Source organism: Aptenodytes patagonicus, chromosome 1, assembly GCF_965638725.1.
Source record: "Aptenodytes patagonicus chromosome 1, bAptPat1.pri.cur, whole genome shotgun sequence".
Classification (NCBI taxonomy): Eukaryota; Metazoa; Chordata; class Aves; order Sphenisciformes; family Spheniscidae; genus Aptenodytes; species Aptenodytes patagonicus.
Genome location: NC_134949.1, coordinates 59,034,938 through 59,060,360, shown reverse-complemented (window position 1 = coordinate 59,060,360; position 25,423 = coordinate 59,034,938). Strand labels below are relative to the sequence as shown.

Sequence of the window (25,423 nt, the reverse complement as noted above, 5' to 3'; positions counted from 1 at the left end):
GCTTTGGTACTTTGGGGTGCCCCCAGGTTACCCTCTAACAGGAGCAGGCCTTCTGCTGTGTGGGGATCGCTGATCATCTCCGGCCAGGCTGCAGAGGGGGTTGGGAAGATGAATCTTTTCCAGCCTGTGGACTCCACGGCTGTGCACAAGGCTTGTGTAACAGCCAGCCCTTGTTACCCAAGAGCACCAACACAGTATGAAAATACTGGCTTAAAATATCCTGTACATCTCTGAGGATGTGCAGGCCTGTTGGACATCAGCTGCGGGGCTACATTTCTCTTGTAACTTCTGCCCATGTGGGGCCTGGACTAACCAGGAACGACACGTTCCCTGGCTTTATTGCAGGCTGTCGCTGTTTGAGGGCACTTCTACCAGCAGGAATTTCTGCTGTGGGCTGCTCGGCAGCCTGGTCTGTCTCACACAGACATCAAGGCCTGGCAAAGCTGCTACAGTTTTTTGCTGTGCATTGCTGATACGCCACGTGGCTGAGGAGCAGCTGGAAGAGCCGTTCACCTGTAGTCATCACTACAGCAAAGCTGTTGCTAGACCTGGCAGTCTCCGACACTGAGCATGAAAGGGTGAGCTTGTCTCCCACTTCCCACTGCCCCCACAGCTAGTCCGAGACACCGCATGTCTGCCAGACACAGCTGAATGGTGTATCAGAGACTGGCTGGCAAGCTGCGTCAGTCAGAGGTGTGTTGCAGCTAAGGGCACGTCAATCCAGGCTGCCCCTCTCCCCATAGCTAGCTTTTCCAGCTTGAGTGTCCCATCTCCTACCCCTACCTTGTGAACCTGCCTGTGAGACCACTGAGGCAAGAAACTGTGCCAGTGTCCACCCCAAACTCTGGCATGTGACTACAAGCACTAACCCTACTGCAACCAGCAAGACTTTGCTGCCTTGTGAGCGTCTAGGCCCTACAGCTTGGCTGGATGTGAGACAGCAGGTGACATTGCAGCCTGTTTGAACTAGTTCTTAAAAATAATCTTCAGCTGAGCCTGCTGCCTTCCGCTTCTCTGCCTCTTCCCTAGAGCCCTTCCCAGCACCTGAATGCCTCCTCCTCCTCCTCCCATCCACTCCTATGTAGACCCAGGATTTTCTACCCCTGTGCTGTCTTCTCCTCTCAACTCGCACAAGGAGTGCTGAGAAAGGTGGACAAGAAAATTTTCTTTAGAGGTACCCATGAGCTTTCTCACCAAAGAAACAAGCACTTTGTGGCAAGAGGGGAGAAGCTTTTGTTTAAGAGCTCACAGAAACTCTTGGATCTGTGATGAGTACTTCCCACTAAGGGAACCACCGTGACACCGGGGGCGGGGGTGAAACAGAGAGGTTCCACCATCGCTTGGTAGCGCTGTCTGAGTCTGGTCCTAAAACCAGTCAATAGGGCAAGAGTCCTGCCACGGTGTCTAGCCATTTGATCCAGCACGAGCATGTTCATCACTCTGGCTTCAAGGCATAGGGCATAGGCGTTGTTTGACACCCATGCGGTAAAGTTTGCTGCTTTTCACAGCAACAGATCTCTGCTGAAACTGCGTGATGCCTTGCAGTAGCTACAATGCCTCTGAGGGTCTAACAGAGGGTTCTGCATGGATCTCCAGGCCCACACACCTGCATGGGATTTCCAAGAAGAGAGCAGTGTCGGAGAGGGGTCCCGACGAAAGTCCCGACAATATCCCTCGTTCCCGCAGTCCGCGCGCCGCGGGGCGTGCGGGGGTGCTGGGGCCAGCCGTTCGCGCAGCACCCCTGCCGGGCACGGTCCTGCCTCAAACCCGAGACGTTTCCAGGTGGGAAAAGAGCGGCTGTGCGACAAGCGGGCAGGGCTCGGCGGCAGCGCGCCCGGCTGCCCGCTCGCCTTCCCCGCACGGCGGCTGCCGACTCCCCCCTGCAGGACGCGCCGCGCAGCGCCCCGCGCCGCCGCCTCCCGCCCGGCGCTGCCCGGCTGCCTGCAAACGGCGGGCAGCCTGCTTGTCCCGCCGGCGGGTGGCACCTGTGGCCGAGGGCAGGCGGGGGAACTGGGGTGGGCTCACGTTCCTTCCTCCTCCCTGCGAACTCCCGCCCGCAGCTTAGCAGCTGCTCCGGTTAAAGACCACCGAAGGAAACAGTGATGGGGCACAGCCCGTGCGCGCACGGTTTGTGAGTCAAGGCATATATATATACATATTTCCTTTCCACACGGCCCTGTGTGTCATGTATAGAAGGACATGCTGCTGCCCGGGCACGTGTCTTTAGCTGCCTGCATTGACGCGCCGGGTATGTGCGTGTGTGTGTGTGTGTTTGTGCATGACGTGTAAGTGTGAGATCTGAGCGAGCCGGCTGCGTTGTGTGTGGCGTTTGCATATTTTATGCTTGGGAAGGCAAAGAACACCAAGTTTTCATGAGCAAATATTTGCATATTTTCCACTCATTCGAGCAGATAAAGCATTTCAGTTCTCTGCTGAATCCTCAGGAGAGCCAGGAACATCTTCTTTTCAAGGGTGTTTCCCTCTCTTGTATCTGCCTGTCTCTTATATCTACTGGCTACCCTATTACAACAACTGATTAACTGCTTCCTGCCCCCTCCCCACACCCCCTTATTCCACAGTCCTGTGTAACAGCTGAAGCAGAACGTGGCCTGGACAGTTTTGCTGTTGCCTGAGCTGAGCTGCGGTGTTTCCCTGCTGATGACAAATACAGCAGTTCCCTAACAACAGCTTCAAATGACATTAAGCGTGGGCTGTTAGTAACAGCCTGGAAACACACCCTCGCCTCTCCACGCTGGAACCCCTCCCCGATCGCCATTCACTGCCCTTCCAGTTTCTCTCCTGAAGATCCACTGCAGAGCAAAAGGGTCACACTGAGTGGGTCCGAAGCTGCCTCGGGCCACGGTTGGGCTGGCAGAAATGTGCTTGGGTGTGCAGGTATGGTGGGTCCACGTGTGGGGAGGGTCATTTGCAAGGTCCAGTTGTCACCTCCCAGTTTTAGCTCATGCCTGGGCTGTGTGTATGAAGGTGTGTATGCTGTGTTCTTGTGTTCATGCTTAGGCCAAGAGGTGCGGCAAGTCTGGGTATGTGTGCGTCTGTGTGGGTGGCCACATACGGTCTCATGCACACATAGATATACTTGAATCAAAGCACCCACAGACATGAATATGTAGATATATTTATACACATTCACACAGTCACGTGTACCCACACATACAGGCATGCAATCACATGAATACTCATTTGTATGCATGTATGTACATCACATACATATGCCTCTATATCTGCTCTTGTGCACTCTGACGTGTGCATATGAACTCCCTGAGCAGCTGGCAGAATGGGCTCGCCGTGTCTTTAACACCCCGTCTATGATCAAATGTTTGCTGGGAAAAGGCATTGCACAATGCTGCTGAAATCATTGCGGCCCTTTCTAGTCTTGCAGCTCCAATCTCTACGTGATAAGAATAAAACCTTTTGTGCAGCACAGGGCTTGATGGAGCCCTTATCTCTGTGTCTCTGCACCCAGAATAGAAAAATCCATTTCCACATCTGACTGGAACAAATCCCCCTGAACATGGTCAGAATTTCACTTAGCCACTGTGCACGGTCCCCGTGGCCTCTGGGTTGTCCAGAGTCAACCGCACCATCATCAGGAGAGGGAAAGGGATCACAAGGGCAGTCGGATTAATGCTATTACCACAGAAAAAGCTGGGGGTTCACCAGGAGGGAGGCAGAGCTGAGGAGAGAGGCAGGGGTCAGGAGGCAGTGAGGTTACCGTCTGTGATTCCAAATGTCTGTTCCTGTGAAAAACAGCCTTTTAATCAATGGTGATAGTTTGCAGAATTTTGTAGCGTTCCTTTTCTCCTCATTAATTTTGGACAAAAAATACCTTTTCTTTTCCCTCCTCCAGTCTTATTTTTGGTTCATCTCCATTTTTTTTCCCAATTTGTCACTGAAAAATAGGATGTGGCGTAGGGGGGAGAAGAAAACACAAGACAGAAAAATATGATGCTTGTAACTCTTTTCTTTTAAACTCCTGTTTAAACTAAAGAACCCCAGTTTTTTGCAGGTCTCCCTGGAACACATTTGGTTTTTCCCCAGCAGGCTCCCCTGCAGAGCTGTCTTGCTAGTGGGCTCAGACTCCACGTATCAAAATGATGTCTCCTTGGCGCACTTGCTTGGTGCTGGCATTGCAGTGCTTGGGCTCTTCAGAGATATAGGTATTTTAAGAAGCCAACCAGTTGGTGGAGTTTCTTGAGTGGTGACTTGCAGCAGATGGAGTTGCAAAGGCGTGCGAAATGAAGTCTCAGCTCAATTCAGTGGTGAAGGAGGGTGTCTCTGTTAAGCATGTTGGCAGCCAGGGAACTCCCCCATCTCCCCATGGCAGCTGGGCAGCCACTCTGTGGAGAAGGAAACCCTTCCTATATCTGCCCCCCACCCATCTGAGCTGCCTCCTGCAAGGTCCTCATTCACTGTCACATGCCTTCTTCAGTGCCTAGTCATCAACCATAAACAGCGCTATATGGTCCCCAGCTAATACCATTTCTCCTCTGTCCTGCAGTGATTGCTGTGCCAGTGGTGCCCAGCATTCATCTTGCCCTGCTCCTCACTGCAAGAGGAGCAACACAGACCCCCATTTAAAGTGCTGTGTTGTCCATCTATCTGACCACTTGGTAGCCAGACCTTTTAATCTTCCTACTGTTTGTTGCCCCATATAGAGGCAGGAGCTTTGGCAGTTCATCTTCTTTCTGCTAGGATTTCTTGATTGTGTTTCATCCAATGGATGCTGCGGGAGCTCCCCAGGCAAAAAAAAAAAAAAAAGAGGCTTTTTTAGTCCAACAGACTGTGTATCCCATGCCCATGAACAGTTTGGCTGCTTTTCTCACTGGGGCCCACAGTGTGGGCAGCTGGTGCATGGATGGAAGGAGGAGGAGATGTGAAGAGGTAGCAGAGGATAGAAACTGGCTACCAAGCACTTTCTTTTCCCGATGAGTGGAGCCTGCACTCCTGGGTGTCTGACTGCCCACGCTCAGGGGAGCAAGCGCACTCTGTAAGAGGAGCTAAGCAATAGCTGTGTGGTATCGCTGGTAGCTCAGCTCCCGAGGCTGAGCCTACGGGCATGGACAGCTTGGCACCAGCATCCCAGGCTCAAAGAGGAAACAAGAGGATGGAGGATTCATACAGACAATCTTTCTCCATAGAGAGGTGACAGCTGTACCAGTGGCTGAGAGCACAGCTGAATGTCTTTTGCTTGGTCATGTTTGCAGTCCCTTCCCACCCTTCCTCTGCTCTCTGGCCTGGCTAGGACACGTCTCCTCACCTGACGCCCTGCAACGGTCCTTTCCCGAACTCGGGTGCCCTGCACTGCAGTTCCCCTGATGCCTGCCAGGCCTTCACTTCTCACATCGCCTTTGGGTGACCTTGTCTCTTGCTTCCTCATAAAGCTGTTCTGTTCCCGTCATCCTCAGGTGCTGCAGCTTGTTCTGCTTCCCAGTCCAGGGCTTTTGCCTTCTGTCCCAGCACACCTGACCCCATGCCATCCCTTCACATCTCATGCCTTCCCTCAAGTGACCTGTGAGACATCTTTCCATCACCCAGCCAGCTCTTGTCACTGACCCTCCACAGACTGCCTCCTCCAACATCTCCTGACCTCAGGGAGGCATGTCTCCTCCTGGTGGGTCCCTCCTTCCCATTTCTCAAAATTATTTGTGGAGAAAAGTGCCCAGATATAACCAAGAGCTCTGGTATGAGAGTCTTCTTGGTGGCTGTAGCTTAGCAACAGCATTCATGGAGAAGTTCAAGGTGTGGGGACAGACATTTAGCAGAGCCTGCAGGAATGAAGCCAAAGTGGAGAGACCTTCATCCCACCCACCCTTGTACATTGCTGCTCCTCTAGCCTGCACACTCAGACGGGCCCACCCACAACTTCCCTCCAACAACCGATGCACAGAAGCAAGCACCCATCCAATACTCACAGTAACACACATACTCTCACACTCTTACCCAAGCATGTGCACACGCATTTCCATATATATTTGCATGCCTACACAACCGTATCTACACTTAAACATCCCACAATTACATAAACACACTTCCTCATCTGTGTTTGTATACAATTATGCACATGCATACCCCCTTATGTACATCTGTACACATTTATACACACCCCACAGCCACACACAGATTAGCATCAGTGCCCAACCCACGCACGTCTCCCACCAGCTCTGACTCCTCGATCTCTGATCCTGTTCAGCCATTCTCATACACATACAGTCCAGTGATCAAACTTTTGCATACAACCGCCTTTGTACACATGCAGACACATAATTTCTTCTCCCTCCTGAGCCAAATACTCTACCATTTCCCACAAGACGAATCAGTTCCTAGTATTGCCCAGACTCCTGCAATCATAGCTCTCACGCACTGGAGATCCCCCGACCTCCCTCTGCTCCCTGCCCCCATCCCATACTGATACATGCCTTGGTCTCCTGTACCAGCCAGACGTTACTCCACACAGAGATCAACTCATCTCAAAGACATTGTGTATTCTCAGGAGAGCCAAATCTATAGCACCCCCCTCCCCTAAACACACAGAATGGTTCTGCCCAGTTGGCCTTTTAAGTCCAAAGGCTTTTTGTTTATTTACAATAAGGCTTAGGGAGAAGAAAAGGGAAAGGGCATTTCAGCTTGTAAGAAACCCTGCCTCCAACCCATGCCTTGTTGTCTTCTTCTCTACTCTTGTTACACCTTCCACCGGGGTGCAGAGGCACAAGGAAAACCCTGAAGAATGCGAGGTGCAGGAAAGAAATGTCCCGTTTGCTCTCCCAGGTAAGTCTCGTCAGCCTGCCCAGAGTCCATGAGAGCCCTGGAAAGAAAGAGGAGGCTTTGAGCAGTCAGAGTGGTCTCCAGCCACGACCAGCATGGGTAGGAAAGTTGTCCTCAAGACTTACTGGAGAGCTAGAGAAGGGTCAGCCATTCATGCAACTGGCTGGTATGTCTTCGCTGCAGACATTTTTCCTTCCTGTTTTTCTTTTAGGGTAAACCGCTTCTCATGTTTATAAGGAAGATAATCAAGGCACTGGGTTGCCTATTTGTTGTATATGCCATTTGAGGACTTCCTTGAGGTGCCACAGTCAGATGGCAGCTGATGCCCTTCACAGCTGGGTGATCTAAGGATGGATCATGCAATCTAGGGCTGACCTTGCTCTCTCCATACTGTCAGTGCCCATCACCTCTTCAGCTCTTCCTGGATGCAGTCTTTCCTTTACCTGGTACCACACAAACCCCAGGTGTCCCTTCCAAAGCCAAGAACAATGCCTTGCTTTTTCCACAAGTTCATGGAGCCCTCTTCATCTTTAAGCAGAGTCTTGGACTTTAATATTCCCTTGTATCAACGTCTCTCATTGCCTTTGAGGTGGAAAAGCACAGAGGGTGAAGGGGATCCCATGTCCCAATGTCTCTTTCCCCTGCACCATCCCTTTCATCATAAATAACTGACATGCAACTTGTTGCTCTTTTCGCATCCCACAGGCTCCTCAGGTAGTGGTTTTTGCTCATTGCTTTCTCCTTCCCCACTGCTTAGAGGGTGCTCCTGCCTGTCATTACCATTCTGGGTGATCTTGCTGATCTCTCCCTCTTCCCCTTCATCATCAGTCTTCTCTGCAGGACATGCTGGCACCTCCTGGCTCTGGACTCGGCGGGACGGCCTGAGGATGGCCCTCCGGAAGCCCTGCTTGAAGCGGTAGGAAAGGAAGCCATAGATGATAGGATTGGCACAGCTGTTGGCATATGGCAGCACCACCACGAGGAAGTAGACACCAAAGAGGGACGGCTCCTCTGGCAGTGGGCAGACAACATTGATTATGTTGAGGACATAGAAGGGGAGCCAGCAAAGGACGAAGACAGCCACAACAGCCACCACCATGCGGGTCACTCTGCGCTCTGAAAGCTTGTGCTTGGAGGACAGAGCCCTCACCCGCCTGCCAGAGGAACGAACCTTCACAACGATAAGAAGATAGCAGAGACAAATCACCAGCAGTGGCCCAAAGAAGCCCAGGGTGGCAGTGTAGACAATGAAGCCTGCTCTCCACACCGAGGCAGGCTCTGGCCACTGGATGTGGCATGTGCTCATCCCTAAAGGGACATCTGAGAAGACGACCACGGGCAGCACCACTACAGAAGACAGCACCCACACAGTTGCACTCACAGCCTTGGCCACCCGTGCTGTCCGCCATTTGGAGGACTTCCCTGGGTGGACCACGGCCAGGTAGCGATCAACACTCATCACTGTCAGGCAGAAGATGCTGGTGAACTGGTTGATGGCATCCACAGCCATCACCAGGCGGCACATGAAAGATCCGAACGGCCAGTAGGACAGGGCATTTTGTGCAGCCAGGAACGGCAGGCCCAGCATGAAGAGCTCATCAGCTAGGGCCAGGTTCAAGATGTAGACATTGGTCACTGACTCGCTCACAGAGTGCCGCAGGACCACGTAAATGACCAGAGAATTCCCAGCCAGCCCCACCACACAGACAATGAGGTAGACCAGGGGGATGAGGACACCGCTGACAACCACACCAGGGCTGGCAGTGGTGGAGCTGTTGGGGGTGGTGAAGCCTGCCCAGCTGCCAGAGGCATTCCCCTCCTCTGACACTGCCGTCGTGGGGAGGCTGAAAGCAGAAGTGTCCATAGCAGAGGCAGGGAAGAGGGCGGGGGACAGTGTCCTTGCAGGATCAGTTAGCAATCTGGAGGTGAGAGCAGGAGAAAAAAGCCATTGATACTGGGGACATGACAGCTGAACAAGCCACAGATAAAATCACCATATTAATTGTGTGTAGGTATGGACAGGCATGGGAAGTTGAGGTGAGTTTGTGGATACAGGCAGCCTCTGGAAGATGTAGGACAATATCAACCCCATCTAGTCCTGGGAGGCACAGTGGGCATGGAAGGACAAACAGGGACATGGTTCAATGTGGGCCAATGGATCCTTTCCCCTAGGGAAAGATCTTCTGGAGAAAGAGCCACAGACTAGGACAGGGACAGGGAAATTTCTTATTTTCTCCTAATGGCTCCAATACTGAGGACATAGTCACCAGCAGCCTGATTCTCATTTATGAGTGGCAGCTGCCTTACAAACAAAAGAGGGAAGAGCATCCAGTGGCAAAGTGCCATTGCAACTCTGGCTCCCCCATTCACTAAATATCCTCCTGCTTGCTGAAGCTCTTTTTGGGCTGGCCAGGTTATCGCGGGGTTGTTAGCCCCACCAGTGGAAACAAAGGCACCTGCACTCTCAATCCAAGCCGAGAGCTGAGCTCAGCACCTGAGCAGGTTTGTGTTATGCCAGTTTGAGAGTCAAGGAAGAGCCAGATTATTTTGGGTACACCAAGAGGGATGAGTCCAGATCTCTCTTGTCTCTTTTTCTCTTGTTTTCTCTCTCTCTCCTTCTGCACCCTGCAACACACTGCTAATGGAAGAGTCTCTGCCTGCCCCAGCTGTTTGCAACACCAAAGCAGTGTCCCAGCCTTCCTAATCTGAGGTGCCCAATTGCCCGTCACATCAGGGTTTGGCATGGAAACAGCACTCAGATCACTCAGAGAGAGCCTTGAACAAACAAGCTCTCCACTCGCCACCAGCTCTCTGCTGACACTGGGTGAGAAGCTGGAGGGAGAGAAGAGACAGATAAGGGAAGGACGTGCCTTTTGTCTTTTGTCAGGGCTCCAGATATGAGATACAGAGCCCAGCACATACTCCACACCAGAGACACCCCGGAAAACCTTACGCAAGGGAGATTTGTGGTGCTTTCAGGATCACTCTGGCTCTGGCAAAATTTTCTGGAGGTGTGGACAGGCAGGGTCATCCTCTTGATGAACTAGCTCCTTGGAAGGGAAGATGACTTGGTGGAAGAGAACCGGGACCCTGCGGCTCACCCTTACCCATCCCAACAAATCTTGTAGGGCTCTGAAGTTCCTTTGTTATTGAAATGAAAACTGGGGATCTCAAAGGAGAGGACTCCCAATATTAACTACTTTCAGGAGGCCAGAAACACTCCAGAGACTTTTCTCCCAGATGGAATTCTCTGTAGCATCACAACTTTCTTCACAAATGTATTAATATTACAGCCTTTATTCTTTTTTTGTAGATGTCATTCCAACTTCTGGAAACCTTAGGGGAGACCTGAGCTTTAGATGGATTCCTTGGATATCAGATAGGCAAACCCAACAGACTCCATAGATATATCAAATCTTATGCTGAAAGAACCTCATCTGATAGGCCCCATAAAAACACAATTGGGCAACTATGTCTTAAGGCCATTTCTACAGGCTATTGCATAAATGTTTCCTGCTATACTTAAATGAGCTTTGAAGGACTGGACTTACTTAGACTTTCTTTATTTGCAGGTGCCTTGGGCTGTGACACACTGTCCTGATAGAAGCCCATCTCTTGGGGTCCTGCAGTACTGGGTTGTCCCACACATCCTGAGTGGCTGCAATGAATGGGCAGAGTAGGAGAGATTTGAAACTCTATTTCTAAGCTCGAGGATCTTTCCTCTGATACTTTTTTCCAGTGCTGTTCCAGTGACGCCAGTCACTTGTTGGAGGAAAGGGGAGGGCAGTGGCTGCTCTGGGGCCAAAGATCCCTGCAAAGGGTGGCAGAGACCGGAACAATATATTCATAAAAAGATGATCCTCTCAAAGGTGGGAACATAGTTAGGAATCCCTTTTGATGTTCCTCCTGCATGGAATGGAATTTCCAAAAAAAGCATTTGGAGACAGCCCTACAAATATCAAATATGGATGGGGACACTCGTGCTGGGGCTGAAGAGCATTTGGGGAAGTGTCTGGGGTCCAGGCCTCAAAGTGATTGCTCAGGCTGTGGTTTAGCAATACAGTGAACCCAGCTTCAGGGCTCCAAAAGCCCTATCAAAAATGCTCAGGCATGCAACACAAAGCACTGATTCACTATAAACTCATTCTCCTGCTCAGACAGCTGCAGTGGAGAAATTTTATCTTTAAGCAGGCATGGTCTGTCTGTGCCATTCTAACTTTGCCAAGTACCATCTACCAGCTCAAATGCCATATCACACATTCTGGCTAGTTTGAGAGAACAGCCACTGGACACCAGTGCCTCATCTGGGTTGGATCCACTCTGGTGGCTGCTTTGGCAGCACCCACATAGGTAGGAATTGATGAGGAACCTTGGCCTCAGACTGATAGTGTGTTGGCATCTGCTTGGGGTCTGTTCCTGATGTGGATAGCACCTGTTGCAAGAGGCTTGGGATCCCCTAGCAGGTGCTGCCAGAATATACCTGGGCCATACATCGGGAGAGCAGGAGGAAGGCAGGGAGGTAGGAAGAGATGGCAAATTGGTGCTACCGCTTTCTTTAGGAAAAAAAAAAAAATATATATTTCTGCATTGAATGAGAGGAGGAGGTGGATGCTAAAAGCTGAGCCTAGACTTGGTTACAAAACAGGAATAGAAGCTGGGAGGGACCACAGAGTCCAATAACCTGCAGCCCCTCTTGCCACCCTCCCCTCCTGTCCACCTTGTTTCCCATGGCCCTGCTCCAGCTCAGGACTCCCCCCGCCTCACCTCGGGGCTGAGCTCTCTGGTAGGGACCAGGCTGGGCTGGCAGAGTTGGGGGGTCGGGGGGGGGGATCGGCAGGTTTCCTTCTCTGGGACTGCAGAGTTAACTTCTGCATGGACTCATGCCCGCGGGAGACCTCTGGGAAGAGCGGGCAGAGCCGCCTGGTACTTACGTGTCGTTGGGATGTACATTTTCCTCTGTTTCACCGGGAGAATCCGTGTCATGTTTTTCCCCTTCCCCTTTCTTAAAAGCAACTGAGCAAAGCGGTCCCAGGGGGGAGCGAATCCCACCATGCGCTACCGGAGACGCAAGTCCTTCTTCCCGGACCTGCCCATCGCCCCCTCCGTGACTGGTGTGGGACTGGGGCCCACTCCCGTGCCCGCTGGTGGCCGGCCGGCCGGGCTGGCGTCCGCCCGGGGATGCGCGGTCCCCTCACCCTCACGCCGGCGGGTCTCTCCCCCGCGCTCCCCTCGCCATCTGCGGGAGAGGGGGGCTCGTCTGCCGGGCTCGGGCAGACGGAGTGGAGTGGCGGCTACCGGGGGACGGATGCCGGCAGCCAATGGGCGCCACGCACGGAAACACCGGCAGGAGAAGGAGAAGGAGGGGATGGACGACAGGGCAGGAGAACGGAGAGGAGCGGGGGGAGAGGCCGGGATGGAGAATAAAAGGGGGAGAGGGAGGTGCAGGAGAGGGGCAAGGGGAGAGGGGGAGCGCAGAGGAGGGGAGGATGGAGGAATGGGGAGCGCGGTAAAAGGAGCTGGGGGCAGTGGAGGGGGAAGAGAGAGAAAGAAAAGAGGGATGCAGAGGAGCTGTGTGGTGGGAGAGTGGCGTGGCAGGAGGGGGGGACTCGGCTCGGCTCCCCTAGCGGGGGGGAGTTGTGGTAGTGCAAAGCACCCTGTGAATGCCCACGGGCACACAGGAGAGGGGCTTCCTGTTCCGAGGATCTTGCAGGCAGGACCGATGCTGCTCAGAGCTGCAGGGACACGGCAAAGCCTTCTGGCTGGCAAGATGCTCAGAAACCGGGGTGGATGCTGAGCACACAATCCCTTTTCCCTTCTGTTCTGCCCTACGAGCACCTCCATATGGATGGAGCTGAGGGTGGATGGGCAAATATTGGGGCTGTCTGTCTCAACTCTCTTCCTCCCCTGGCTCCATGCACAATCTCATGTCTTTAGCACTTTCTTTGGAAAAAGCTCCAGTTCAACAGCCCCAAACTCTTCTACCAGATTTCATCTCTGCTGCAAGGAGTGGATCCAGAAGAAATGGGGCAGGGCAAGAAATTAAGCTCCTTTGTGTAAGCAGTTCTCCCAGGAAGGAAATTAGGATTTTCCCATTCCATTCCCTGCACAAAGTGCTTCCTCGTAGTCCTCACCCCCTTCCCTGCCCTGCAGCCAACATCAGTGACTCCTTGTGCTGTGCAGTCACCCAAGTCACCCACTCCTGACATTTGGCATGGCTGTTATGAGCATTCAAGCTCCTAGGGCCAATTCCAGCCTTAACAGAAGTAGGGAGTATCTCTGTGAGCAGAACATAGCCAAGGTCTAAAACCTGGCCTTCCAAACCTGCTTGAGCAATTTTATGTCCAGCCAGTGCTGCTCAAAGGTGAACAGGTGAAGGCAGTACAGGGCTTCAAAGCTGTCAGGACGCCTTAGCCTAGATCTTGGTCACAATGCTGTCTGGAGACATGCAGGAGAGATGAGGGCTCACTGGGGAAGGAATGCCATGGGCAGCACCCAGTGGCTATCTTTGTCATGGCAGGGCAGGTATCTGCAGCACCATGCAGGGATCCCTGAGCTCGTGTCTTAGAAGAAACAGAGCCATGCAACAGCAGAGCTCTACCCAGACCAGCTACCCCTTGCAGGACTTGTTAGCATAAGCACAGTCATAGGATCACAACTTCCAGGTCCTCCAGCTCGCTTCCTCAGTGCTTAGAGTCCTGCCCCATTCTCTGCCTCAGCTCCAACGCGGTTGTGCAAACTGCTTGAATTGTGTTGGAAGGAGAGGTCAGCCTGTGCACCTCCACAGGTAGGCAGAGACATGAATTTTGTTTCATGCACATGGTGAGCCTCTCCTCTCTGCACTGCTGTACGTGATAGGGGACAGGACAGACTGAGAAGGTAAAAGCCAAGATTGAAAACCAGAGAGGAAGTAATAACCCACTGGGAATTCACTGGTTTGAGTAAAGTTTAGGATGTTTAAGGGAGGCTAGATCCCAGTCTCAAAGGCTTTGTGTCCTTTGCCTTTCCACAGATATATGCCCACACCAGAGACTTCATTTCTGCTCTTCTGGACTTACGTTGACACAATTTACGTTACCTTTGGATGGGGCTTGGGCAATTCATCTGGCAGCCCATGTGCAATGCAGACATTTGTGGAACTCGCTGCCACAGGATGTCCTCCAGGGTTGCTCTGGACATTATCAGTGGATACTGCGTCATATCACTGAATTAACTGCCTTACTCAGATCCAACCATGAATTGAATTTGCAGAAATTGCCCTGGCAGCAGTTTACCTCAGGGGCTTCACTGTGGTGGGTTGTTGCTGACACTACCCATGCACCTCCTCAGTGCAGGAAGCAGCCTTTGAAACTCAGAAATGGTGCTGCATCGGGGAGTGGTAAGCTGGCTCAACGCCACAGTTTCTCTGTGCCCTCCTAGGACTGCAGGATTTTGCGGTGCCAATCATTGCACCCTGAGCCCTTCTCCCTCCCGCAAGCAGTGGCAGTAGCAGCCACCCTGTAACACTTCTTACTCTCAAGTCCCTGCAATGCATCAGGAAGGCAGGTGCTCACAGCTGCCATATCCATAGTACCGCTGGGACCACTCTCCTCAGCTTAATTTTAGTGACTTGGAGGCAATTTGTCTGGGCTGGTGACTCATTCCTTGCTCTTTTTTTTCCACCCCTGCCCTCCCCCTTCCTGTTCTCTCTCTGCCTGTGCCTGGCAGTGTGAGTGAGTGCCAGTACCGATATGACTACCTGTGACGTGAGCTTAAAGTGTTAATGCAGAAATGTTTTGGTGAAAGGGTGTCCCCAGCAACCTGCAGGGGCAGTCCCCACAGAGAGGAGTCTGGGCCAGGGTGTACTGCATCTCATCTCTCTTTTGCACCCCAAAGCCTGCATCTCATCCTCTGTGTGTCTCAGAGGGGAGACAACTTTTCCTTTGAACGCATGGAGGCTAAGAAGAGGAAGGACAAAAGCCAAGGTGTAATCACTCTGTTGCCTTTGGCTGGCACACGACATTTGCACTTTACTCAGGAATGGAGGGGGGCTCAGCTGAGAACATAGCAACTCGGTGCTCATCTCTTCATCCTATAGCGGCTGGGGCTCCCCAGTTCCAAGCTCAGCGTGGCGCTGCCTGGATTGTCACTGCTGAAGGAGGGGCACAGCTGGCAGGTGCCTCCACCCCAGCCGTCCCGTTGCTCACTGCTTCAGGGCTGTGTCCCCCCGAGGTGCAACACATCACGGACATGGCAAGAATGTACAATCTGTTTATTGGGTCTTATTCACTACGTTGTAATCTCGGGGGTCAGTGAGGAAGGGAAGGGGCAGCTGGGGTGGGGTGAGTGTGGGGAAGTTGTGCAAATGGACAAACCAGTGCTACAGACCCACAACAGTCTTTCAAGCCAGCAGAAGTAAAAAGCGCAGTGACCGCCACAAGGTACTGAGCTCCGGGATGTTGGAGCCATCGCTCTCCTGCATGCTGGGCAGAGCCTGGCATCAGGGTGGGGCCGGGATCTGTAGCCAAAAACACGACAGACCTCATGAAACCAGCTCAGCTATTTTCCTGCTCTCCCTCCCTCTGCCCTGGTGGTGGTGGTAGAACAAAGGGGCAGGGTCCCAGCTAGAAAGCTCTCACTCTTCTCTCTCCTCAGGCTCTGGCCAGCTTTGCCTCTCGTCCTGAAGCCTCTCTCCTCCCTCTGCTGCCTTGAGTTGAAGGGGAAGGGCAGATGGGGACAATATGAGGAGTAAAGGAGTCCTGGGGGAGAAGCTGCTGCCTGCCAATGAACAGCAACACAAAAACCCCCTTGTGGTGAGCAGGGCCTGATAAGAGGAAGGGCCATTGGGCAACTGCCATGAATAAGGAGCAGTTTGTTGTTTTTTTTTTTCTATAGGCAAAGGCTGCCACTTCACAGCTCTCACAGCAGGTCATCCCCAGGGCAGCCTGGACGCAGTTCCTTCTGTGGCAGAAGGTGACGGACAATTCTTCTCTGTGAGGGCAGAGGTGGAAAATCCTGGGCTGCCCTGCACCAGGAGATGGGGGCAAACCTGCCCATGGGCAGGCAGCAAGGAGGGGGAAGTGGTTCAGGGGTCCATGTGCTCCATCATACCAGCAGTCCTTTCCCCAAGCAGGGCTGCTGTTTCACTCTCTCTCTCTGAGGGTAAACTATCCCACCAGGCACAGCAGGTCATAGGAACCCAGCAGCCCTGACCTTTCAGGAGCAGGAAAGGGCCATTGGTGTCATTCCCAGGGATCCTTTCAGACTTACTTGCTTAGAGGAGGCTGCATACTCGTTTCTTTGTCCGGGTGGGCTGCGGACAGAGGACTGCTCGGATGGCCTCGTCAAACACTGTCTTGAGGCCACGCTGCGTCAAAGCTGAGCATTCGAGGTATTTCACGGAGTCTGTCGGGAGGAAAGCAGGTGCTGTAATGGGGTAGAAGGGAACTGGGGTAGGCAGTGGAGGTACCCAGGAGTCTGCTGCGAAGGGTCCTCAGAAGAGAAGCATGCAGGAGGAATACCACAGATCGCGTCAAGCAGGAAGAGATGCATGTGCCTGTACGTTTCTGGCTCCCATCACCTCACAACCACAACACCCTCCTCCCTCAGTGCCCATTTTACAGTGTCCTGAGGCACATACACACCACCTAAACACTCCCTGAGTCTCGTCTTGAGATGAGGTCTCAAGTCTCCTCAGGCTTCAAGTGCCAAGCACCTCTGGTGGCATCTCAAATCACCTGGCACCTCCCTTTTGGGACTCTGTACCCCCAAATTCTCAGAGACCTTGTGCTGAAGAGCAAGGCATCTGGATCTTGCCTGAATTGAATAAACACAGTTCAGGTGATCAAAGCCATTAAGCATCGTCAGGACACACTTCACTCACTCGGGCAGTCTTGACTTCAGGGCAAAGCTTGCCAGCTGTACAAGACCAGGGTTTGCCTATTCTCCACCCTTGTAGCCAGAGCAGAGCCATCGTGTGAGGCTGGCTATGTTATCCTGGTCGGACACCCTCTTCTCTGAACTCCTGGTTGAAAACTTCTCCCTCAAGCCGTGTTTCCCACCCTCTCAGCTGCCTCTGCGTGCTGCATCTGAGAAGAGGGATTACCTGGAACAGGCATTTGTGCTTGTCCCGAAATACAGGAGGGAGCTGATGCCCCTGAGATGAACGGTGGGGTGAGACACGCATACCTGGGGTTGCATGCATAAGCCCCGGTAGTCAGAGGCAGGGACAGGAAGCTGCAGTTGCAAGTCTTCCTGAGAGATGTTAGAAAACTCAGTCTTCCGCCTCTTTCCGGATGTGGAGGAGAGGCCTCTGCCCACAGAGCAGCTGTGGCTTTCACAGAAAAATATTGGCCCAGATAGAAATAGCAGAGTAAAAGGGGAGGGGAATGTGCAAATGTATATCTCTGTGTGTGTGTGTAGGATGGTGGCCAGAGAGAGGCAGAAAACAGAGGGCTGAGGGGTTGAGGCTTCCTCAAGGAGCAGACCTCCTTCCTGAGCCTCCTGAAGTGCATTTTGTCCCATGACCTTTGATGTGACTTCCTGTGTCTCTCTGAGATACCACTGTGAGATACCTCTATGAAAGCTTCATTAGGTTGAGGGGAAGCCCTTATCTTCTGCCTTTCTCCTTTCAGTAGGTCCAAGATGTTGCCCCAAGCACATACCGATTTCCTTGGCCAGAGCAAGGCCCTGAGGATACGTGATGGGGGATAGCTTCTTCTCCTTCAGCTTCTCAATGGTGTCCTTGTCATCACGAAGATCCAGCTTTGTGCCCACAAGGATGATGGGCGTGCTAGGGCAGTGGTGCCGCACCTCAGGGAACCACTAGCAAGGGAGCAAAATGGCAAAGATGTGAGAAGAAGTCACACATACAGGCATGCACAAGGGAACAAAGAGGCACCCCTGAAAAAATGTCAGCAAGATAGCTAACACCCTGTCCTTCCTCACAGCCCTTCCATCCAGTGTTGGGCACTATAGCCTGGCCCAGACCAGCCCCTGTTGCTGGGTCCACAGGCAAAATCCCTGACATGGAACTCAAATTCTGTTAAGCAAAAGCACAAGCTGCTCTCCACCCTTCATGGCTCCCTGAAACCCAGGGAGGAAGCTGAAAGTGGTAGGAAGGAAATACTATGTTGTTCTCCTCTCCATTCATCTCTCCCTTCTTCCCTCACTTCCCATCCAAAGGCTGTGGGTACCTGCTTCTCATATCCTATGGACTGCTCCTGCGTGTCTGTGCTGGGACAGCCTTGGCTGAAAGGTGCCATCAGAACATAAGCCTGTGGCCTCATAGCTGTCTAGCCCAGCCAGATGAATACTAGCCCTTTAATAGGGTTGGCTGCCTTCTTTGAGATGACCCAGAAATAGACGTCCTATTAGCAGTCTCCACCCACAGTCACTCTCTTTGCAAGATCACCACCAATCTCACCCTCCTCAACTCCTGAAGGACCAGGATACTCTGTCTCACCTTGGCACGGACGTTTTCATAGGATGCTGGGCTGACAAGGGAGAAGCAGATCAGGAAGACATCCTGTAGGCATACAACCATGGTGCAGAGTTAGGATGAGAGCATGGGATTGCATGACAAGAGGCAGGGAGGGGAGAGCAGAGCTGGGCGGGCAGCATCCTCCCTCTGCAGCAGAGGGTCATGCTAGGGAAAACTGTCTCTCATGATGTAACACAGTCCTAACTGCTGCTTATCGCCTCTAGAGGAGAGAAGAATATTTGCTCCCCTGACTCATGGTAACCATAGCCACCGTTATCAGAAAAGCCAAACGTTTAACTATGAGGATGGGGTTTTTGCGGTAGGCACACTCATCCTCATGGGAAATGGCCTGACAGCGTCCTGCTCGTTTCTCACAGCACACCAGAGAGCTTTCAGGCCAGAATAATTTTGCCTGCTGTTGAGACAGAGCTAGGCTCAGCCCAAAAAGTGCACACGCAGGACGCAAAAGAGGCAGAGTCTCAGTTATCCACATAAGCACTTCTCCTCGGCATGGCAGAATTTAGACTTCCGTTAAAAACAAAACAAAACCAAAACAGCTCTTCAGGATTATATTTCTTTCATCCAACTCCACCTAGCTAGAACAAGGGTGTCAGGCCCAACCTATCCATTTCCATACTTTTACAACTGTCAGAGGCAAGTACCTTGGAGTACATCCAAGTACCTTGGAGAACAGTCCCCCCACCTATCCTTGGGATGTATCCCAGGGTGGGTGCAAACATGTTGTTGACAAACGCGCCTGCTTGCACAGACTGCAGAAGGAGCCTAGGCAAGCAGCTTACAGCAGGTGTCTGACTTTTAGGTGGCTGAACCTGGCTGAAACAAGTAGTGTCCTCAATTCCTAGCCCTTTTTGTTGCAATGGCAGCCTTCAGACCAATGCCTGAGGCAGCAGGGTCTTTCTGAGCTTGCCAAGAGGCTGCTTGGAGCAACATCCTCCAGGGAAGGTGATCTTGAAACCCTGAAATCACTCTGTCAACGTGGTGAAAAACTGGTGAACACAGTATCTGAGGAGAGGCATCCATTTGCTCTGTTAGAGGCTTGGGCTTAGTCGAGGCATCAGCAGATCAAACACATGTCCACACATCAGATCTTTTTTAAAAAGCAGAAGCCAGAATAGCAGGGTTCACAGAAATGTGAGAAGCTCCTGCCTCAGCTCCTAAATTCCCTGAGCCACTTCAGCTTCACAAGGGGAGTTTTTTTTTACCAGGGCTGTGTAGGGCACCTTTCCCACACTGAAATCAGTGTCAGCTGGACTCATAAGTTTCTTTGAATATCTCACTTTTCTTGCTAAGTTATTCCAGTAATAAAGTTTAGATAAAGGTCCAAAATACCCTTAAATGTCTTTTACCTTTAGGGTTTCAAGGCACTTGTATATCAACAGAGGTATTCCCAGAAAAGGGCAGAGAGAGATGGGAACAGTCTTGTCACTGTGTTATGACAAATGTTGATTTTTGCAGTGGGGGATGGAGGCGTATCTGAGGGAGGAACAAGGGAGGAGGGGCATGGAGCGTCACCCACCGTCTGCGGGTAAGAGAGCGGCCTCAGCCTGTCATAATCCTCTTGTCCAGCAGTATCCCATAGCCCCAGATTTACAGGCTTGCTGTCAACCATCACATTGGCTGAATAGTTATCGAACCTGAAATGCAGAGACATAGGCCATGGCTCAAACAGGAGAAGAGGGAGCCCTTCCAGTAGTGTAGGTGGGGTTCACTAGGTGTACCCCAGAGCAAAGGGTGGTGATTGTTTTTCTCAGCGCACATGAGTGATTCCGGTTTCCTGTGAACCTCTACCTTATGGACTTCCCACTCAGCATCAACCTCCTCCCCATCACCCAGCTGTCCTGGACAGGTGCCTGGCTGCAGCTCCACCTTTGCCACCGTGCATGCAGATCCATAAACCCTTCAGCTTCCCACTTCTTTCCCCAGTATCCTTCCCAAAACTGTGTCTGCTCTAGCCAAGCCCCTGTCTTTCTTTTGTGCTCTAAAATCCAGCTTTCTTCTTAAAAGTGAGGAAGAACCCATGCCTTTGTAGCTCCCCCAGAGCCCTGCACTCCTCAACACCCCTGCGGGAACTGAGGCCAATATGCCAAGGTGTGTCCCCTTACTCTTTGACAACGCAGCATGAAATATTTGAGAACAGCTGTCAGGATTGTATGCTTGGGAGCAAAGACTTAATGGGAAAAAAGGATATTAAATGAATAGAGATGTTCCTCCCCTTGTCCTAGAAAATTTTATTTCCTGTTCCTTTTGGTATTTTTTTTTTCAGGCTGAGGTGAGGGAAACCAGTGATAGGAAGGAACCAACACAAAGACCTTGGGAATGTGCTCACGGCATACACTGTCATTGTAAGATAAGCCATGCAGTCCAGGAGCACAAAATGGCCTCCTTTTCATGTCTCTGGGCACAAGCCTCAGACAGGAGGAGGAATGGTGTGTGACACATAAAATGCATAGCCACTTCATGGCTACATGCTAGGAAAGGATGGTGTCGTTCCACAAACCAGCCTGAGAAAAGATGGGTTCTTGCTGCCGCAACCATTTTTTGCAATGTCCATTGCAAATTGGTCTGGAGAAAAAAGTGAGGCTCTGAGGTTTTCCTGCACCTGTCCTTCCCAAGGAAGCTGAACCTGACCTGGCAGTCTGACACACTGTGCCTAGCTCCTTTTCCCACGTCAGGGAGCGTGTAATCATACTCCACATCCCAGTGGTGTGGTATGAGTACATGTGGTATGCATCCCCAAACATATCCCCATGCACTGTGGGGAGACAAATGCATCTGACCACTCAAACTAAAGCAAGCCTAAGCTTGCTCCGTATTCCAACAGTCTGCAGGTCTGTCCCAGCCTCACGCATACATCCGCTGGATTTCATAGTGCATTCTATGAATGCGCTCTGGCACTGAGCTGAACCCTGCACTCTTATCATCAGGGTTATCAGTGCCTGCTCCAATGACAGCCGGTGCCTTGGACAAGGAAGGAAGTGGGGACCCCTGTCCATCCAACTGCCTTCTCTTGGGTCTGGCCCAATTTTTGTAGCCTGGTGCCTGGTTGTTTTACCTAGCAGGACCCCATCTACTACTTGAAAACTTAGCAGGCAGATAGACTCTTGGGTTGGTTTGTGTCCCCCAAATTTCCCATTTATACCAGGGTTTTATAAGGCCACTTGTGCTTCTGGTGAAAGGTGACAGATTGGAAGCATAGAGGCACCTTCGCTGGTTTGGCAGCCCTTCCTCTGCTGGCATGGAGATTGCAACCCTGCCTTCAGAGTGCACAACAAGGGGTTTCTACGCCCCTTTGCATCCTGCTTTCCATGCCTCCCACCCACACCAGGACCTGTTTATGCTTTACTCACACAGTGGGGATGTATTCTCCTGGGAAGGCATTGGTGGTATAGCTGATAAGGAGACAGGTTTTCCCCACAGCTCTGGAATAGAAAGAAAAAACAGCAGGAAGTCATGGTAGTGCAGGCAGTCTTGCTAGGGTGAGATGGGGATGGGACAATCCTTCCACACCTCTAAGCTAGACCTGTCAGGAGACCCCTCGAAGCAGAAACGCATTCACAGGACCAGACAATGCATAATCATAGGTTAGACAACTGGCAGGAAGAAAGACAGGATGTCACCCAGAAATGTTTGTTGTCTTTGAGCACGAAGGCTTGTTTTTATGGTCTGGTACAGAGATCACTCAGCTAAAACACATCCACTCTGAGATGGAGGTGAGAGCCCATTTTCCAGTGCATGCACAGTGCTGTGTGCTCACAGCCAGGGTAGGTGTATTGATTCGGTGTGGAGGTGCCATGACAAAGCTGCCCAGCCAGCTACAGCCCCTGAACACAGGCACTCCTGCCTGCTTCTGCAGGCACTGTGGCCAGGGGCTGATAGCACCTCTTCTGGACTTAGCCACAACACCTTCCAGTCTTGCCTGTCTGCAGTAAGCTGTAGCATCACCTGCAGAGAGATCTGTAAGCAGCCAGCAAGGTGCCTCTCCCTGTAGCTGACAGAGGCTGCTGGTGGTGTTTCTGAGATAGAAGCTGGTGCTTCCTCTCTCCTCAGCCTCCCCCACCTCCATGCTGCAGCAGGGTGGAGTGCAAATAAGCCAGGGTAGCAGCACAGTCCAGACTGGGTGAGAGCATTGGTGTGAGGGAGGTGGGAAAGGGGGCAGTAAGGCTGTCAAGGGGAGGAGAAGGTGTTGTGGGCAAGGTGAAGCCTGCGGTGAGGGAAAGAAGAAGTGGAGAGAAACTGGAAGAAGATAAAGCAGCCAGGACAAGTGTGGGAAGGAGAATTCTTCTCCTGCTGGGCTGCTATTTCTCAGGCCTGTGTGGCCTGGGAAAGTCTGGCCATGTTTCAGTTACAGCATGTGTAAAATGGAGGTGGTGAGAGCAACCCGCCTCATCAGCCTACGAGCACAGCCACAGGATGAGGGAGATGTCTTTCCCAGGTGAAAGGCTGAAGTCCCACTGCTGAGGATGCTCCAACCATCCCAGCTGTACCTGCAAAGTCCCCTGCTGCAGAGGTGCAGCCCTGCCTTTTTGTGTGCCCTTGACAGGCACAGCTGGCATCTTCGCCCTGGTCACAAGGCCCCTGCCTCAGTCACTGCACTGTGGGGCAGCTGAAGAGGAAACTGAGCTCTTCGGTGTGCTCTGACACTTGTTTCTTCCTTCTGCCACCTCCCTTTCTTAGATCCTCCTCTCTCAGTCCCTTCTCTTTCCCCAGCTCCTTTGCTTCCTTCTTACCATAGAGATATTGAGGGAGGGCCATGGAGGCTTCCTGAAGCTCTACAGGTAATGGCTCAGGAGACCTACGGGACTGTGGGTGGGTCAGTCATGGAAGGGGGGATGGTTCTGAATTAGTGTGGTTGAACAGAGGGGAGCACAAAGGGTCAGTGAAGGGATGAAGGTTACAACAAAGCTATTGAGAGAAGAGGTGAGGTTAGTGGCACCTGCAGGTTCCTGGGACTGAACTCAGGGAGTGCTAAGGGGTCAGTGATATGTGATGGATGGGGCTATGGGGCCAGAACAGCTATGGGGCAACATGAGGGGCTTAGCTGAGTGACAGCAGAAGGTCCTGTGGTTGGTGAGGTTGAGCCAAGGGAGGGTGACATGGCTGGTATAGCTGGGAGGGAGGTGAAGGGTGGTGAACCAATAGCTCAGAGCGATGGGGGGATGACTGGACTGCTGTGTTGCAAGATGGTGAGAAGGGAGGTGCAGTGTACAGAGAAGCTAAATGATGGGACAGAAGACATTTAAGAGGAGTTGCAGTCAGAAGGGTTCAGAGCAGGACGTGTTGTGGGGTTAGCCACCAATATGAGGGGAATGCTGCCTTGAGGGATGGCTACAGAGTTGGTGCAATGTGTGAGGGGGAAACTGGGGGGTTAACAGGGCAACAGATAAATGCCCAATGGAGTTATTCATCCAGCTCTAGCTTGCAGCCTTCAGGGGACTTTTATTAGAGGTAATGGTGTTTATCTGGGGCTCTGTCCTTCCTTGTCCCTTCTCCCCGTCCCCTTGCCCCGGCCCCTGAGAATATGTCTAACATGTACTGTTATGTTTGCAGATGTCTTCTTCCCCGGGCGAGTTTTGAAGGAGGAAGTGACTGTGGGGAACAGGGCTGCTGCAAATGTCTCTTCATCTGCTACCTGATAGCTGCCCCAGATAACAGTCTGGCCAGCTCCTAGCTGGGAAATGAATTAACCTACTCCGTGCCAAATGTGGACTCTCCTCCCCTCCCTCCCTCCCCTGCATCTACTCATCCCACAGGGCAAGAAGAGGCCCTGTCCACCCCATCCCTCCTGCCCCCAGCAGTACTGACTGCTTCACTTATTGATGGCTTAGATCGGGCCATTTCCAGGGATCACAGGGCATGGCCAGTGGTGCCATCATGCTGTGAAGGCAAGGTTGTGTTACCTCCCACTCCCAAAGTGGCATACACTTGTGCCTATCTCAGCAGAAAGAGCTCCTCCTTCTTGTCCCCACAGAAACCCCTTGCCAAACAGTCTCCCCACATCTCGATACAGAGATAATGTGCTGAGAAAAGCTGAACACAGAGCTACTGGTGGACATCTCATCAGGACCATAGTGCCGTGCCCTCTCCCAGTCAGTCCCAGTGAGCAGATGGCTTTCAAGGAGTCATTCACCTGCAGGAGAGCACTTGCGCCTCTCAGGTTTTAAATCTGACTCCTGCCTACAGGTTGAATCTGGCAGCAACACCACCACCTCCTGTGCATGGGACAGTCCTGCTCCACTTTCCATGCCCCTTTTGCAGATGCCCTTCAAAATGCTCTCTTCCACACCCTTCCCAGAGGAAGGTCCCTTGCCCTCGGGAGAGAAGGGTGAGAGAGAGAGGGAACGCAGACTGCAGGAGGTCAGAAGCAAAGCTGGGGAATTTTCACCAAGCAGCCACCTTCTTTCTTGCCCCTTGTCACCGCCCCTCCCTCCCTGCATCCACAGCAAACCAGTGGGGTACCTACCCATCTCCCACCACGACACACTTGATGGCTTGCATGGCTCTGGACCCGTGGAGGAAGACAGCGCCTGGGGCAAAGGAAAGTCAGGCCAAGGCGAACAGTAGGGAGAGACGGGCAAATTTGGGTATCAGCCCTTGCGCTGCAGTGAGCGGCAGGTTGCAGGGAGGGAGGAAGTGGAAGAGGGAACTTTACTCGACTCTCACCCTTCGGTCCCTCCTCCCCTCCCACCACAGCAGCAGCTCTGCAGCCGAGGCCGTTAGCTGAAGGCGGGGCATGCATGACTTCATGGCTGGGATGATGGCTGCTGTCATTTTTTTTTTCTCCCCGTGTGTCTCACCCACTCCCTTCCCACCCCATCCCAGTGAACAGCTGGGGGCACCAAACTGCTTTTACAGGGGAGCTGAACAAGGGTTAGAAGAGGGATGAGAAAGTGGAGGGGTGGATCTCCTCCTCCCTCCTTTATCATCCAAACTTTGGAGAAAATGTCAGCAGGGAAGGGAATCTGAAGTGGGAGTAGTGGGGTGATGTGGGGCAATGAAGATTTTTCAGGTCTTCCCAGTGCCCCTGAGTGACAATGGCAAAACATCACAAGGAACAATGTTTTCTGTGAAGGCTGAACAAGGAAGTTAAGCAGCCTCTAGGAAGAAGCAGCCACCCCATGGCTGCTCTATCCCTCCTCTCCTGTGGTGATAAGGTCCTGCCGC

The 25,423-nt window shown here is 52.3% G+C and overlaps 2 protein-coding genes across 4 annotated transcripts; both read right to left on the bottom strand.

The window, feature by feature from the left end:
* Nucleotides 1-6,483: 6,483 nt before the first annotated feature.
* SSTR3 (somatostatin receptor 3) lies at nucleotides 6,484-12,261 on the bottom strand. 2 transcript variants are annotated; one of them, XM_076338231.1, is made up of 2 exons: nucleotides 11,715-12,261; nucleotides 6,484-8,702 (listed from the first exon to the last, which is right to left on the bottom strand). In XM_076338231.1, exon 2 carries the CDS (start codon nucleotides 8,645-8,647, stop codon nucleotides 7,442-7,444), a length of 1,206 nt encoding a protein of 401 aa, XP_076194346.1. In that variant the 5' UTR covers nucleotides 8,648-8,702; nucleotides 11,715-12,261; the 3' UTR covers nucleotides 6,484-7,441. The 2 variants fall into 2 exon arrangements, with proteins under 2 accessions (XP_076194346.1, XP_076194355.1); XM_076338240.1 differs by lacking the exon at nucleotides 11,715-12,261 and adding an exon at nucleotides 10,335-10,365.
* A 2,753-nt stretch (nucleotides 12,262-15,014) lies between these two features.
* RAC2 (Rac family small GTPase 2) lies at nucleotides 15,015-24,889 on the bottom strand. 2 transcript variants are annotated; one of them, XR_012994466.1, is made up of 7 exons: nucleotides 24,723-24,889; nucleotides 21,610-21,681; nucleotides 19,779-19,896; nucleotides 18,224-18,286; nucleotides 17,420-17,583; nucleotides 16,030-16,164; nucleotides 15,015-15,277 (listed from the first exon to the last, which is right to left on the bottom strand). XR_012994466.1 is itself a non-coding variant. In XM_076328727.1 (7 exons), the coding sequence occupies exons 1-6, from the start codon at nucleotides 24,755-24,757 to the stop codon at nucleotides 16,034-16,036; spliced, it is 579 nt and encodes a 192-aa protein (XP_076184842.1). In that variant the 5' UTR covers nucleotides 24,758-24,889; the 3' UTR covers nucleotides 15,015-15,277; nucleotides 16,030-16,033. The 2 variants fall into 2 exon arrangements, 1 of the variants encoding a protein (XP_076184842.1); XM_076328727.1 differs by having other exon boundaries at nucleotides 17,424-17,583.
* Between the last annotated feature and the right edge of the window lie 534 nt (nucleotides 24,890-25,423).